The 14,692-nt window shown below is 54.5% G+C and overlaps 6 protein-coding genes across 6 annotated transcripts; 3 read left to right on the forward strand and 3 right to left on the reverse strand.

Annotated features, from left to right (window-relative positions):
- Positions 1-17: 17 nt before the first annotated feature.
- Positions 18-2,411, forward strand: NCS57_00082100 (uncharacterized protein; the record flags this gene model as incomplete). Its single annotated transcript, XM_053050897.1, has 1 exon — positions 18-2,411. The coding sequence occupies one exon, from the start codon at positions 18-20 to the stop codon at positions 2,409-2,411; it is 2,394 nt and encodes a 797-aa protein (XP_052919412.1).
- Positions 2,412-3,849: 1,438 nt separating this feature from the next.
- NCS57_00082200 (uncharacterized protein) lies at positions 3,850-4,677 on the reverse strand (the record flags this gene model as incomplete). The annotated part of the gene is made up of 4 exons (XM_053050898.1): positions 3,850-3,942; positions 4,050-4,115; positions 4,215-4,459; positions 4,530-4,677. The coding sequence occupies 4 exons, from the start codon at positions 4,675-4,677 to the stop codon at positions 3,850-3,852; spliced, it is 552 nt and encodes a 183-aa protein (XP_052919413.1).
- A 1,737-nt stretch (positions 4,678-6,414) lies between these two features.
- On the forward strand, positions 6,415-7,138 carry NCS57_00082300 (GOLD domain-containing protein; the record flags this gene model as incomplete). Its single annotated transcript, XM_053050899.1, has 3 exons — positions 6,415-6,612; positions 6,672-6,879; positions 6,933-7,138. 3 exons carry the CDS (start codon positions 6,415-6,417, stop codon positions 7,136-7,138), a joined length of 612 nt encoding a protein of 203 aa, XP_052919414.1.
- Positions 7,139-7,607: 469 nt separating this feature from the next.
- NCS57_00082400 (uncharacterized protein) lies at positions 7,608-10,529 on the reverse strand (the record flags this gene model as incomplete). Its single annotated transcript, XM_053050900.1, has 1 exon — positions 7,608-10,529. The coding sequence occupies one exon, from the start codon at positions 10,527-10,529 to the stop codon at positions 7,608-7,610; it is 2,922 nt and encodes a 973-aa protein (XP_052919415.1).
- Positions 10,530-11,974: 1,445 nt separating this feature from the next.
- NCS57_00082500 (uncharacterized protein) lies at positions 11,975-12,933 on the forward strand (the record flags this gene model as incomplete). The annotated part of the gene is made up of 2 exons (XM_053050901.1): positions 11,975-12,773; positions 12,821-12,933. The coding sequence occupies 2 exons, from the start codon at positions 11,975-11,977 to the stop codon at positions 12,931-12,933; spliced, it is 912 nt and encodes a 303-aa protein (XP_052919416.1).
- A 147-nt stretch (positions 12,934-13,080) lies between these two features.
- NCS57_00082600 (uncharacterized protein) lies at positions 13,081-14,376 on the reverse strand (the record flags this gene model as incomplete). The annotated part of the gene is made up of 2 exons (XM_053050902.1): positions 14,041-14,376; positions 13,081-13,944 (listed from the first exon to the last, which is right to left on the reverse strand). The coding sequence occupies exons 1-2, from the start codon at positions 14,308-14,310 to the stop codon at positions 13,081-13,083; spliced, it is 1,134 nt and encodes a 377-aa protein (XP_052919417.1). The 5' UTR covers positions 14,311-14,376.
- Between the last annotated feature and the right edge of the window lie 316 nt (positions 14,377-14,692).

Consider the following 14,692-nt stretch of genomic DNA (forward strand, 5'->3'; position numbering starts at 1 on the left):
GTAATCGAGTGCACAAGATGCAGGCTCGCAGACAATTGATCACTTCCACCCAGCGCCTGGCTGCTGCTGGCGCGCGGACCCGATCCATCCGACCACTTACACGAGTACTCGCAGCTCAACCTCTTCGCCCAACTCCTCTGCGATTGATCCCTAGCCTGGCCATCCGTTCGTACGCCAATGGCCGGCCGCACCCTCCCGGTGGCACTCACCGGATGAACATGGGCGGCGAGGAGGAGAAGCCCGCGCTGGAGCAGTTCGGTATCGACCTGACTGCTCGGGCCAAGGATGGCAAGCTTGATCCCGTGATTGGAAGAGATGCCGAGATCCAGCGGACGATTCAGATCCTGTCTCGGCGAACCAAGAACAACCCGGTTCTCATTGGTAATGCTGGTACCGGAAAGACGGCTATTCTTGAGGGCCTCGCCCTTCGAATTGTTCGCGGTGATGTCCCCGAGAGCGTCAAGAACAAGCGGGTCATCAGTCTCGACCTTGGCTCACTTATTGCCGGTGCCAAGTTCCGAGGTGACTTTGAAGAGAGGTTGAAGAAGGTTCTATCAGAGGTTGAAAAGGCCGAGGGCGAAGTTATCCTGTTCATCGATGAACTCCATACTCTTCTTGGCCTCGGTAAGGCTGAAGGCTCCATTGACGCTTCCAACCTATTGAAGCCTGCCCTGGCTCGTGGTGACCTCCAGTGCTGCGGTGCCACGACACTCAACGAATATCGCCAGATCGAAAAGGATGTTGCACTGGCTCGACGATTCCAACCCATCATTGTCAGCGAGCCCTCGGTTGAAGACACTATCAGCATCCTTCGAGGTATCAAGGACAAGTACGAGGTCCACCATGGTGTCCGAATCACAGACGGTGCTTTGGTGGCTGCCGCGACTCTATCGAACCGATACATTACCGACAGATTCCTCCCAGACAAGGCCATCGACCTTATGGACGAGGCTGCTAGCCACCTCAAGCTTCAGCACGAGTCCAAGCCTGAAGACATCATGCGTCTCGACCACAAGATCATGACCATCCAGATCGAACTAGAAAGTCTCCGGAAGGAATCAGACGTGGCGAGCAAGGAGCGCAGGGAGAAGCTGGAGAAGGACCTCGCCAAGTACAATGAAGAGATCTCGGTGCTGAACAGCCGCTGGGAGAAGGAGAGGGCCGAGATCGACTCAGTCAAGAAGGTCCAGGAGGATCTCGACAAGGCCAGGTTCGAGCTTGAGCAGGCGCAACGAGAGAACAACTTCGGCCGCGCCTCAGAGCTCAGGTTTGGTGTCATCCCGAGTCTCGAGCAGAAGCTCCCTCAGGAGGGAGAGTCCAAGGAGTCCAAGGCTGAAGACACCCTCATCCACGACTCTGTCACCTCGGACGACATTGCCAATGTCGTGTCTCGCATAACTGGTATTCCAGTATCGAAGTTGACATCCGGACATATCGAAAAGCTGGTCCACATGGAAGACACCCTCAGGGAAGCCGTCAAGGGTCAGGACGAGGCCATCAAGGCCGTCTCCAATGCAGTTCGTTTGCAGAGAGCCGGTCTGAGTGGCGAGAACCGACCCCTGGCCTCCTTCTTCTTCCTCGGACCTACCGGTGTCGGCAAGACGGAGCTTTGCAAGAAGCTCGCCGCCTTCCTCTTCTCGACAGAGTCGGCGGTGGTCCGGTTCGATATGTCAGAATTCCAGGAGAAGCACACCATCTCCCGACTTATCGGTGCACCGTCTGGCTACGTCGGTTACGAAGACGCTGGCCAGCTGACCGAGGCCGTCCGCCGCAAGCCATACGCCGTGCTACTGTTTGATGAGTTTGAAAAGGCTCATCGCGACATTTCTGCCCTACTGCTCCAGGTCCTCGACGAAGGATATCTCACCGACGCTCAGGGCCACAAAGTCGACTTCAAGAACACCATCATTGTCCTCACATCCAACTTGGGTGCCGACATTCTCGTCGGCCAGAACCACCTCCACCCTTACAAGGAGACGGCCGATGGAGACATTGACCCTTCAGTCCGCAAGGCCGTGATGGACGTTGTCGGCTCCGCGTACCCGCCCGAGTTCCTCAACCGTATCGACTCGTTCATCGTCTTCAAGCGCCTCGCCCTCAGCGCGATCCGCGACATTGTCGATATTCGTCTTAAGGAGCTCCAGCAGCGTCTCGACGACCGACGCATCGTCCTCTCTGTTCCGAACGAGGTCAGAGACTGGCTCGCTGAGCGCGGCTACGATCCCAAGTATGGCGCTCGTCCCTTGAACCGGCTCATCACCAACGAGATTGGCAACCACCTGGCGGACCAGATCATCAAGGGCCAGCTCAAGATGGGTGAGACTGCTGAAGTCAAGATCCGTGACGACAAGGAGGGTCTGGAGATTGATGTCAAGCCCAAGGAAGAAGCCGCCCCTGCTGCCGCTACTTGAGGAACTTTGGAGTTTATTGGTTAACGAGTTTATGTGTTCCATGTCTATTTAATCACATGTAGTATTTTTGTACAATAGTATAGCATAGTCTCCCACTGTAAATAACGGCAAGAGAAAAAAAAAAAGATAGTCAGGATATCATGATAACATGGATCCAAATGTAGAATACCAAGTTTGATACCCAGTTCAAAAACACCTCAAAGAGATGCACATCGAATGTCATGCGCACTGTTGCCCGTATTGTGACAAGGTGGAATATCCCGCCACCATGATGGCGTGTTGAGGCCTGAATGGCAGCACCACATTCCCGTTCCGTGAGGCCTTGCAGGTCACATCATGATGAATGCACCCACCAACGACAGACTCCACACTCATCTCGTTGTCTCTCTCTCCACAGTCTTGCAGTGAGGAGGGTTACTTTGGTAAGCACCCTGTGGTGGAGAGTTATCCCTCACTATCCTGCAGTATCCCAGAGTTGGCGGATAGTTGAATGACGGTCCGCTACCAGTCTAGCATTGTCACCTGCTAGACAACATAACCCCCTTATCTTTCCCAAGTCCTAAACCACAGTGACGAATCCCTCGCCAAGTCGTTTAGCTGACCTCGGCAAGTAATCATGTAGGACTGCATACTCCCACTAGCCCAATCTTGGAGGACACTCATCATGAACATGGATCTTCCAGATCAACTGGTTTATCATGGATGAAAAATAGATTCTACGTTCCATCACCAAGCACATCTACACATCCTTTTCAAACGTGGCATCTTTAGAAAAAACAGACATCTCTACGAGAACAGTCCAGTCTCGCATTAGCTCCTAATTCATGCGTTTCTCGTTACTCGGGTTCCAGTCGTGGCCATGCTCCCTCATGTCGTGAAAAAAAAAAAGACACACAAAGATGAAAGAAAGAAACCAGTGCGCCACGGTGTGAGAGACTAGGTATCGTGCGTGTGGTGTAAGATCTGTGAGGATGCATTCTTTTCAAAGAGCAAACGACACCCGAATTGACGACTGTACAAATATCCCGGGATTCCCCAAAAGACGCCTCCCATCATCACCCGACTTTTCCTCCAAGGGAAGAAAAAAAGAAAGTACGTTCTGTGTTCCTCGGGGTGAGCTGAGCTGGCGACTCTTGCGAGCAGGAATTGATTGACCGGACCGGAAACGCGAGGCGAGGCGAGGCTCACGAGGAAGCACCAATTGAGAGATTGAGAAAGAGGGAACGCGGAAAAGAGGTTGCTTTAACAGAAAACGTCAAGACTGAGACGCGACTTGTTTGGTTCAAGGATCATCTTCGATTGGTTGACCGATAACTTTGCAAATTACAACCGAAACCTCGAATAATCAAAGTCGAGAAAAGAGCCATGTGAGAGTATGTGGCAGAGAGCTGGAGGGAGAAGGCGGGTTTTGTTCAAAGGAGACTTCTCGTCAGTCTTTCTACTGGTGGCCAGCCTTTCGGAGCGTGTTGGCGAGCCACTCGAGACCCTCGTAGAGACCATCACCGGAGGTAGCACAGGTGGACTGGATGTACTGTTGGGTGGTGAAGCCTGATTAGCATGTGACTTGGTATGGCGAGATTTTGCCCGGCGTCTCGAGACCGAGCAGTCGACATCGGAAGACGACCGTCTTGTACTTACCCAGGCGCGTTGTCGCAGGCTGTGGAGGCCAAGCTTGTCTGTGATCTCGGCGGCGTTCATGGCATTCTATCGTAGGCATCACGTCAGTTCAAAGTTACCGCGGTTACATGGATGGATGAGGGGGAGAAAATGGAGAGACGGGGTCAAGGTGGGGTCGTGACGTACGGGAAGATCCTGCTTGTTGGCAAAGACAAGGAGAATGGCATCTCGGAGCTCGTCCTCGTTGAGCATGCGCTGAAGCTCCTCTCGGGCCTCAACGATACGGTCGCGATCGTTGGAGTCGACGACGAAGATGATACCCTGAGTGTTCTGGAAGTAGTGCCTCCACAGAGGTCGGATCTTGTCCTGACCACCGACATCCCACACGGTGAACTGGATGTTCTTGTACTCTACGGTCTCGACGTTGAAGCCTGGAGTGGAAAAAGACAACGTGTCAGCGTTCTAGCGCGATCGCAGCGGGCGGGCGGGGGCAGAGCATACCGATGGTGGGAATGGTGGTGACGATTTCACCGAGCTTGAGCTTGTACAGGATGGTGGTTTTACCGGCAGCATCAAGACCGACCATCAGAATTCGCATCTCCTTCTTCCCCCACAGTCGGTCGAACAGCTTCGAAAAGGCGAGACCCATGTTTGCGGTTTGAGGCTTGGACGCCTGTATGAATTGCTATAGAGTAGAGGGATCTGAGAGGAGAGGCGCAAGGTCAGCGGGGTCAGAAGACGGTGTGTTGAGAAAGGAGGACGTGGCGAGGGGCAAAAGGGGACGAGGCTAGATAAATGGAAGAGGCAAGACAAGACAGGCTGAGACAGAAGTGGGAGGGATAGCAGACAAGGGAGGAGGAGGCTGGTGATTGACTGATTTGATTGTTGCAGTTGATGATGCAGGAGGAGGCGGGACAGGTTTGCTTTATGGGCGAGTGTCGCGAAAGGACACCTAAGATGATGATGGTCGAGGCAGCGATCATGGTGCTCGCCATCACCATCTCCCGACTGTCATCCTAGATTCCCTTGGGCCATCAGGCACATCTCGTTCCAGGCTGCCGTATTCGCCCGGCTGATGCCAGGTGTACTGCGCTGTGCAGGTGCTCATGCTCAAGTGGCCACGAGGCGGATCAACGGGGGACAGCTGAGAGCCAGGCGGGCGGGATTGAACGGCGACGACGGCGAACACGGAGCGGCAGCGCAACAAGAGAAGAGCCCAACCATGAGGCCATCGCCAGCGGGGGGTAAACGGGAAAGCTCGAGACGGCAGCGAGGGCAGGATACGGCCGCAGCCTGATGGAAAATGACTCTGAACTGAACTTACTGGATCGTGGGGCGGTCCGTTTGGGTGGTGGTGCAGGAAAAAAAAACCGACGGCGACGATGGGGTGCGGCGGCTGTCGTGTGGTTTGGGGACTTGTCGGTGTAAGAAGTCGACGTGCTCAGAGAGAACAGGACAGAACGGAACAGAGGGGGAGATAGATCCGTTGATCGAATGGCTGGGCTGTGGCTCTTTTGGGCTTTTTTTGCGGCCTTGGGCTGCTGCTGGGGCTGGGGCCACTGGGGGCCACTGGGGACCGTGCTGGCGGAGGGCAGGTTACTGGCTCGCGGGGGCAGGGAATTCTGGAGCCTGGCGAGCAGCAGGTACTAGCCTGCCCTGGCCGTAAGCTACTCGCAGTGGATTCCAAGGACCGTTCAGGGGGAGAGGGGAGCTGAGACAGACTGGAGGGGTACGACAGACAGCAGCACATGTGCGTGCACCGCCACAGTCAGGACTTTTGCTCTGATACGAAGAGAAGAAAGAATGAGCAGAGAGAAACAAGACTGAGTAGGAGTAAATAGATACAATGATACTATTTCCAATTCACCATGATATCACATCTCGTCTAATATCCTACCATGCTCGACTCAATGCCACACTCCAGATGCCGCGCAATCGTGACCCGCCCCTGGCTTATCAGTCCCGCCATCTCATCCCTTTCTGAGGTGTTCGCAAGGACAGATAATCGACAAGCACAATCCCGCCCTCGCCTCCCAAGCCACACACACAGAGAGTGAAAGATCCACACGAGCCCACTTTCCCCCTTTTAGGCTGGACCGCCTCGGGATTGGCTTTGCTGTTTTAGAGGACAGCAAAGTTGTTTGATCGTGGCTGAGAAGGGGGGGTGCACCAGCCACAACCGAGGCTGGTGCTGGCCGCTGCGGAAAGGTGTCAATTCGCGACTCCATGTGTTGTAGCTCCAACAAGGGGAAACTTGATAGATGACCTTGACAGTGTAATCGCCCGGATCAAGATCCTCCCGCAGGCAACCACGACACTCCCTTGACCTTCTCTCACCGACGACCCTTCACTCCTTCGGGCTTTTATCACCAAAAACACAGTCATCATGCACTTCTTCACAGCCGCGAGGGCCCTCCTCGCCGCCGCCATCTTCCAGGCCGCTACCGCTCACAACATCGTCCTTCCCGCCCACGGCCGCGAGTGCTTCCACGAGACCCTCCACAAGGATGACACCATGACCGTCACCTTCCAGGTCGGCGACCGGGAGTTTGGCAGCGCAGGCAACCTCGACATTGACTTTTGGGTACGTGTCCACATGGGGGGGAGACACAAACAAGAAGTGATCTGACTATGGATGGATAGATCAACAACCCCGCCGGCCAGTACGAGGCCAACGAGAAGAGTGTCTCCAACGGCGACTACTCCTTCACCGCCAAGCACGACGGCAAGTACGTCTACTGCTTCGGCAACGAGAACTGGGGCGCCAACACCAAGGAGGTGTCGTTCAACGTCCACGGCATCGTCTACGTGAGCGAGTCTGATCTCCCCGCCGACCCCCTCGACCGCGAAGGTTAGTATCCGAAAACAGTGCACTCTAAAGTTCCAGCTCACACAATCTTCCAGTCCGCAAGCTCTCCGACCTCCTCGCCCAGGTCAAGGACGAGCAGCAGTACATCATCATCCGCGAGCGCACCCACCGAAACACCGCCGAGAGCACCAACAGCCGAGTCAAGTGGTGGAACATGTTTGTCATTGGCGTCGTCATCGGCGAGTCCCTGTTCCAGGTCTGGTGGCTGCGACGCTTCTTCGAGGTCAAGCGCGTGGTATAGATGGGGGTTTTGAGAACGCACATTGATTTAGTACCCGCGATTTGCGAGGACCGCACCGGCGCAAAAACTGGGAGACGAAAGAGCCTTGGGAAACTGGATGGGATGCTACACAAAAGAGCGGTCGGGAATATGCTCTATGTGATAATAAGTGTACAAAATTTATGTCTGAAGACGGCGACCTTTAATCATTCCTCACAAGCTGAACGAATCACCAGGAGTCGTGCCATATGATTCAAGGTGTAACCATCAAGTTTAACCAGTCTAATCCCATATATATGTATATGATATGTATACACTACACCATCTGAAAGATCCAAGGCATCATCCAGGTCATTCATTATCATTCCGTCTCATTCCTCAATGGCAAGACATGAACCCGTAGACAAGACGACCAGACAAGCAACCTAACGCCATCCGCAACTCCGAACAAATGTCAAGAGTAAAACAAATAGAAAACCAGAAAACAGCTCTATGCACCTGGGTCAGACTGGCCTTCTTGGCCGTCGGTGCCGGGCTTTGGGGCTTCAACAGGTAGCTCAACCTCCTTGACGGGATGCAGCAGCATGGGTGGAAGACACATCCTTCCCTCGCCGCCGCGCATGTTGCCCACGCCCTTACCCTTCTTGCTCTTATCCTCAGTCGCCTCAAACTCCTCACCTCCGTCATTGTTAACCCGGAGGCCCAGCCATCGGCGGTACAGGTTGGGCGCAAAGCCCGAGTTATAGAACCACGAGAGTCCATGCATGTTGTGCTCCCTGTCACCAAAGATGCTCGTCCGCGAACCACCACTGGAGCCATCGCGGCCGTTGTTGTAGACCTGCGCCATGTACGCCGTCGGCCAGGACCGGTCGACAAAGACGGGGTGAGGCGCTGAGACGGCCTTGTAGCCATGGTGGAGAGCCACGGTGGCAGGCCACATCTCTGGGAAGGCAAACTGCTTCTTAAAGGCTGTCATCTTGTGCATGGTCGTCAGAAGTCGGCGAGACATGCGCGAAGTGGTGATGATGTTGGCACGGCGAGGCGGCAGGCCTTCAGTGCGGTTAAAACCCGTGATGTCGTCCTTGAGACCCCAAGAAGTGCCGTCAGGGTTGAAGATGGGGTTGAGCGCGATGTAATCGGCCTCCTCGCCAACGCCCCATTGGTAGTGGTCCTTCTCGTAGGATGTAGGTGCGACAGGGTCGTTGCCAGGCTCAAACCAGTCATTGTCATCGTTGGAACGCAGAGGACCCCAGACGGTGCGATCACCCTTGGTGTCGGCATCAGGAGACTTGCCATCGAGATCGAGGCCAGGAACCTTCTTCCAGACATTGTCAGCACCAACAACACCCATCTGGCTCTGGACGCGAGCCATCTGAGAGAAGTCCTCCCAGCTGCCATGGACGCTAGGGAAGTAGAAGCGAGAGTTGCGCTCCCAAAGACCCTTGCGAGGCTGGTCTCTGGCCCAGTTCTCGAGCTTGCTGAAGAGATCATAGTAGTGGCCGGTGTAGCGCACATCCATCTCCCACTGCCAGAAGTAGTCGTACTCGGGGTGCATGTAAGCAAAGTACTGCATCGCCATCGATAGGCCGCGGTAGACGCCGTGGACGGGCAGATCAGGACCGCGAGTAAAGTGGTCGTAGATGCCCTGGTACAGAGCCAGCATCTGAGTCTCTGACCAGAGGGTCACCAGGCCCCTGAATTCCTCAGGGATGGCCTCCTCGATTCGCTCCCGGTAGGTGTCTTGGTCAGCCCAAACAGGGTGAGCAGCCTCGTTCTTGATCTGAACAAGCAAGTGGATGTCATAACGACCGCCAGATGTCACGGCCAGCTCGGTGATGAGGGATCGAATGTTGGCAATATCATCCTCACGCCAGTGGTACTCATCCCAGCAGCGTACAACGACAGCAGTACGTGCCTTTTTAACCAGAGGTGCCTTAGCCTGCTCGGTGCTGGCAGAGTTAGACTTCTCAGTCTTGGTCTCGTGGGTTTCTTCGGCCTTGGACTCTTGAGTCTTTGGTTCCGCGGTCTTGGATACCACAGGTGTGGGCTCAGCAGCCTTGGACTCGGCAACCTTGGACTCGGCAGCTTTAGACTCGGCAGCCTTGGACTCGGTAGGCACGGCCTGTGTGGACTTGGAGCCTTCGGACTTGACCTCCTCAGTCTTAGGCTTCTCACTGTTGGAAGCCGAGGGTTCAGGGGTAGCAGCCTCCTTTTCTGTCTTGGTCTTTTCCTCCTCCACGCCGCGACGCTCAAGAGAAGGAGATGGCGCTGGCGCCTTGGGTTCATGGATGAAGAAGCCATGAGGGGTAAGAGTCTTGGGAGGAAGGGCCTTGAAACGGGCCTGGTTGGCCTTGAAGCAGCGACGCTGGACCTCAGCCCAGTCAACCTGTCGGTAGTCGACCTTGGGTGTCTTGTCCCAGACGGCATCTGAGCCCTCCTTCTGGCCATGTTCTCCAACACTCAGTCCACCGTTCCTCGAGGAATAGCCATAACCGTAGGGTCCGTAGCGACCATAACGGTCGAAACAGATGTTCTCGGGCAGATCCAGCACTTCGTAGGATCCAACAGCGTGCTCGGGGAATCCTTGAGGGCGGCCGTTGTAGTACCGAAGCTGAGGAACCCGGACCGTGCGGTCAGCGTCAAGGAAGCATTCTTGAATGTCCATCTCTTCGCTTCGTCCAGGATATCCGTTCCAGCCGTGGCTCTCGGGGAGCTCTCGCTTGGCCTTGGACTCCTCTTCAGGCTTCTTTTCGTCCTTGGTCTCTTCCTTAGGCTTGGGTTTGCCTTCGGCCTCTTCTTCGATTTCCTTGGTGGCTGCCTTGTCGGTCTCATCGCTATCCTTGTTTCCCTTGACCTCGTTCTGATTATTCCATTCGTTGCCTTCTCCAAGCATGGAGGGCTCGTCCTTGACGTGGGGCCACTCGGGCTTGATCTCCTCCATTGTAACCAAATTCTTTAGTCCTCCATAGTATCTCTCCAGGAATGGGAACTTCTCCCAGGCAGGAGGAGGCGGTGGTCGACTCTTTACCTGGCCATTCGCGACCTTCCAGTTCTCCACCTGGCTGGCTCGCACCAGGGTCAGGATCAGAACAATGATGAAGCCTATTACGAAGCACAACAGATATCGTGTGACCTTTGTGGGTAGTCGGTATGGGTACACTCGGGCGATTTTCCGGCTCAGAGGGAGCGGCTTCTTCTTGTGCTTTGGCAGCATCAAAAGTCCGCTCGAAGCAGACCCAGATGTATGTCTTGAGGAACCCGGCGACGAGCTGCCTGGGGAGTAAGGCTCGTCATCCTCATCGTCGGTAGAGTAGTCGTCGTCCGAGTATCGTTCCTTGGTCGGAGAGCTGATCTTCTTATAAAGCGGCAGCTTCGGCTCGCGAGGCCGCAGAGGATTTGATAGCAAACCCATGCTGGGAGCTGGTTCTATAATGTCCTATATCTGGTCAACTATTGTTGGTGGAATGCGATGTCTCGGGACTGACCAGCAAGTGAAGCTCCCTTGGCCCAATTTGGGCAGATTCTCAGGTTCCAGCGGCGTCTATAGTCGGGTTCAGATCGCTGGAATGGACGTGTTCACGTATAAGCAGGCGTGTTAAAGAGTCGTCAAAAGAATCGTCAAGGCTATACGGAAGGAGAAATCATAAAGGGAACAGAGAGGTAAAAAGGAGACCTTTCCAACCCTAGCCGAGACAGAGTTCTTTGCTGCGGCACCCAGACCCATGCATCCGTCGTCATTCGCTATTTTGTTTTGTTAGGGATCATGCGGTTGCGGGGCAACAGGCGAGCTTGGCCTCGACTTCGGCCGGCCATTGTTCCATGGCTTCCGGTAATTAGCATGCATCCGCAACCAGCCAGTCACCGAGAGTCCTGGCATTGACTTGCACAACTCCAGACGGTCAGTGGAGGGCAGTGCTTGGGTAGGGTTGCATGTGCATTTGGGTTTGAATATGGTTTCGGGTATGCTGGACGAAGCAATGAGGATATTTCCTCCTCACGTGCTACCCATAGCTGCCTATTCTTGTACGACGGACTGAGTGATACAGCTTCTTCACCTGCAGGCAGTCCAGCTTAAACAAATAAGCACCCATTACTGATCGTCACTTTCTGTTCGAATTAAGGACATACTGAGCGCCCCTAGATATGCTGACCACCCAGTTCACCTTGTGTCCAGGGTAGCACTCACCTCGTCCTACACCGCGGTGTCCTATCTCCTCCCGTCCCGCTTAATACATCAAGCTAGACCGTATTATGACCCAATGCACCGTCGTCATCCCTCGAGATCCGCTCTTTGGAAGCTCAGTTAACCTCAACCCAACGTCATGGCTCAACGCCAATCAACCCCGCGCGGGGGGAAACAAAGCGCCTGGGCTTGAAACGAGACACGGCGGCACTGCAGGTGCAGCTTCCGTTGGCTGCTGGCCTCAAGTGCTGATCCCCGCGTAGAGCAAAGCTTGTGCGGCTGATGTGACGGCGCACAGGAGGCCCAATTGCACTTCTTTCGGGCTGTCGGCGTCAGGGCTTGCTCTGCTTGGTGTGGTTGGTGGTTGGATCCTGCCGGGCATCAGATGACGATCCCCTCCTCTGGTTCCTGCACACAGCTCCAAGTTTCCCGCCTTTCGTGAGAATTTAGGAAAGCCGCTGAAATATTAAAACCTGCCTTCTCGCCTGGTTCTCTACGTCGAAGGGGGGTTGGATGTCCCAAGTCTTTGAGTCTAGGCTTCTCCCATTGGTTTCACGTCACACTTACACGGGCGTCGCCCACAAAGAAGATTCATCGTGGCATTGTGGCCGACGACCTACTACCCAAACATACCCTACAACACGGCACTATAATCAATTGGTACTGCCACTGCCATGTCCATCGCCATCACGTCAGCCGAGACCCTCACCTCGCCTCCTCCTGATCTCCAGGGTGAAGTCGAGGTCGAGGCGCTCAACATCTCATGCGTCCTCCGCCAACAGCCCATCTCCGTGACCCTCGACGGCCCTACCATATTCTTGTCCGCTCTTGCGCTCCTCCTTGTCGTCCATTTCCTCGAACCCTATCACGCTGAGCTCTTCATCGGTCTCGTTCCTCTAGTATTGCTCATTCAGAATGATTACCAAAACTTCCTAAATCTGGGTCCCGGCGGTACGCCTTCGACCTTCACCGGTTACATCCGTATAACATGGTTCCGCCTGTGGTCTCTCAGTGACCCCTTTGTCCCACCAGCGGCGGACCCAACCCGTCTCCCGACATCTGGCATCCTCAATCGATATCACCTCCCGTACCGCGCGGGACCGCGTCCCATCGTTGCAGGCATCGCGCCCCAGAGGCAGCTCGACCAACACGGGTCCCGAGGGTGCTACCGTGCCGTCCGCAGGTCCATGGAGAAGCTGGCGAGCCGCATCCCCAAGAAATTTGGCACCGAGAGATCGTGCCTTGAGAAGCATGGCTTAGCCCTCTTTGCGAGACACCCACTCCAGACAAACTGCCAGGGCGAGATCTGCCATGTTCATGATTCAGATCACTCGATGCACATGTGCCTTCACCCGGATGATATAAAAGAGGTGCTAGACAAGGGCTGGGGCCAGAGACACCCCCTCGCGTGGAGGAGTCGCTTTCTCAAGAGCCCAGTGTCGCCCGACTTTGTCATGATCTATGCACCACGAGGTGAGATATGTAGATTGAGCATGTTAATCAGCAACCGGCTAATATAGCTTCCCAACCAGATGATGAAGAATTGCAAGTAATCTGCAATGTTATCGAGGCTGCCATCTGGTATACAGTCGCCGAGGATATCGAAATGACTACACCTCTGAAATCTACCTGACCCTACCTAGATTATAAGAGTCAAGGAAAGGAAAAACGAATTAAAGCCTATTATGCAGCCGGAACTGTCTACGTTGTCCCTATCTCTTCTGGGTTCTGGGTATCTTACACTCCAATCAAGACTCCAACTTCAAACATGAACGCGCCTCTAGTCAGAGTCTTCAACGCTCTGATCCTGCTGTGACCTTTTGAATTTCTCCTTTCCTGATGCCAGAAAAGCCTCCACTGTCCGTCCATCAAAACTCCTCCCATGCATGAGTTTGATGCATGCGAGCGCTGAGTCTGCATCCTTAAACTTGACCGAGACGATGCCTTCGGGCTCTTGGTCAAAGAGTACCACGTTCGTCACTGTGCCCAGCTTGGCGCATTCTTCTCTGATGTCCTCCTTGATTTCCAAAAGGGCTGCTGGATCCTCCTCGAGCTCCTCCAGCGTAAACATGTGCCGTAGGATCACCAGCTTGTCCCATTTTGTCGTCGCCTCAGGCTGCCCCGCGTACGGGATATCGTCATCCCAGTCGGCCAGCTTCGCGTCCAGTTTCTGCGTCTTCTTGATGATCTTTTGCCTGTCACGATCGTTCTTCTGAGGCTTTCGCTCCGCACCTCCGTTGCTCTTATCCCCAGAGGCAGCGCCATCCTGGTCATACTTGACCTTCTTGTAGCTCGAATCTGCAGCCTGGACCCTTATCCTGCCCTCACGCGTGCCACTCGGGTTGATTCTAAAGTCTGTGTCGTCAAGAAGCATGATAGCCATCTCGACACTCTGGGGCTTGAAGAAGACGATCAAGGCGTCGCCCTTAAAGTTGCCATCCGGGTCGGTATAGAGCTTGATGCGTGGTGCACCGCTGTCGATTTCCTCGGCTATGACGCCCCCCTTCCGGGAGAAGAGCTCGTGTACTTCTTCAACTGTTGTGTCGGCAGGTAGACCGGTGACATAGACTGCAGTATTCTGTCTGGGCTGTGGGGGTGCCTTTTGCTTCTTGTTTGGTCGTGTAGGCCTGGAAGTCTCTGTAGTCTAATGCATAAAGGTCAGCCTGCTGAGGTCTTGATCGAGAGGTGACTCCTAGAGTGTCGCGCAATGACGTTGCGATCGAAGGAAGTAGAGGCTTACCTCTGAACCCGGGCCCGACCCATTCTTCCGCTTCCTTGAACCCTCATCTTGAGGTCCTTGCGATGTGTGTCCCCCAAGGAGCTCATGTGTATCAAAAGGTTCGGGCTCCAATGGCTCGTCGTCCGTCAGGATCCATCGCTTCTGATCAGCGTCGAATTCGTATTCGTTGCCATCGTCGTGAACCGCGATAAACTTGTTGTCGAGCTTGGAGAACGATATGCGGTCGTCGCCATCGAATTCGCGAGGGTCTGTCGGGAACACGGCCTCCATTTTGACAATGCGCCGAGTGTAAAGGGCGTGGAATATGGGGTTGAAACGAGGCGCGCTGAGAAATTGAGGCGAGTGTTGATGAGCTAAAGCAGGTACGACCTGAGCGCGGGTACGTCAGTGTGAACGTGGGGCCGCTTCATGTCCACTGCCCTGGGCATGCATAAGTTGGAATGGCCCACCTCAGCTGGAAAGCGAGTTCATCTTATGAGCCGACTTTCAAGGTAGAATACGATGCTCTCTAATAGGCAGTTTACAGCATACGTGCAAAGAACTGAGATTTGATGCCATTTTATTGTCTAGGGTTGAAGAGCACCATAAGTCATCACGATTGCGCCGCTAGCTCTGTCAACACCGGACGTTGTCTATATGCTTTTCCATCAAC

Source organism: Fusarium keratoplasticum, chromosome 1 (assembly GCF_025433545.1).
Source record: "Fusarium keratoplasticum isolate Fu6.1 chromosome 1, whole genome shotgun sequence".
Lineage (NCBI taxonomy): Eukaryota > Fungi > Ascomycota > Sordariomycetes > Hypocreales > Nectriaceae > Fusarium > Fusarium keratoplasticum.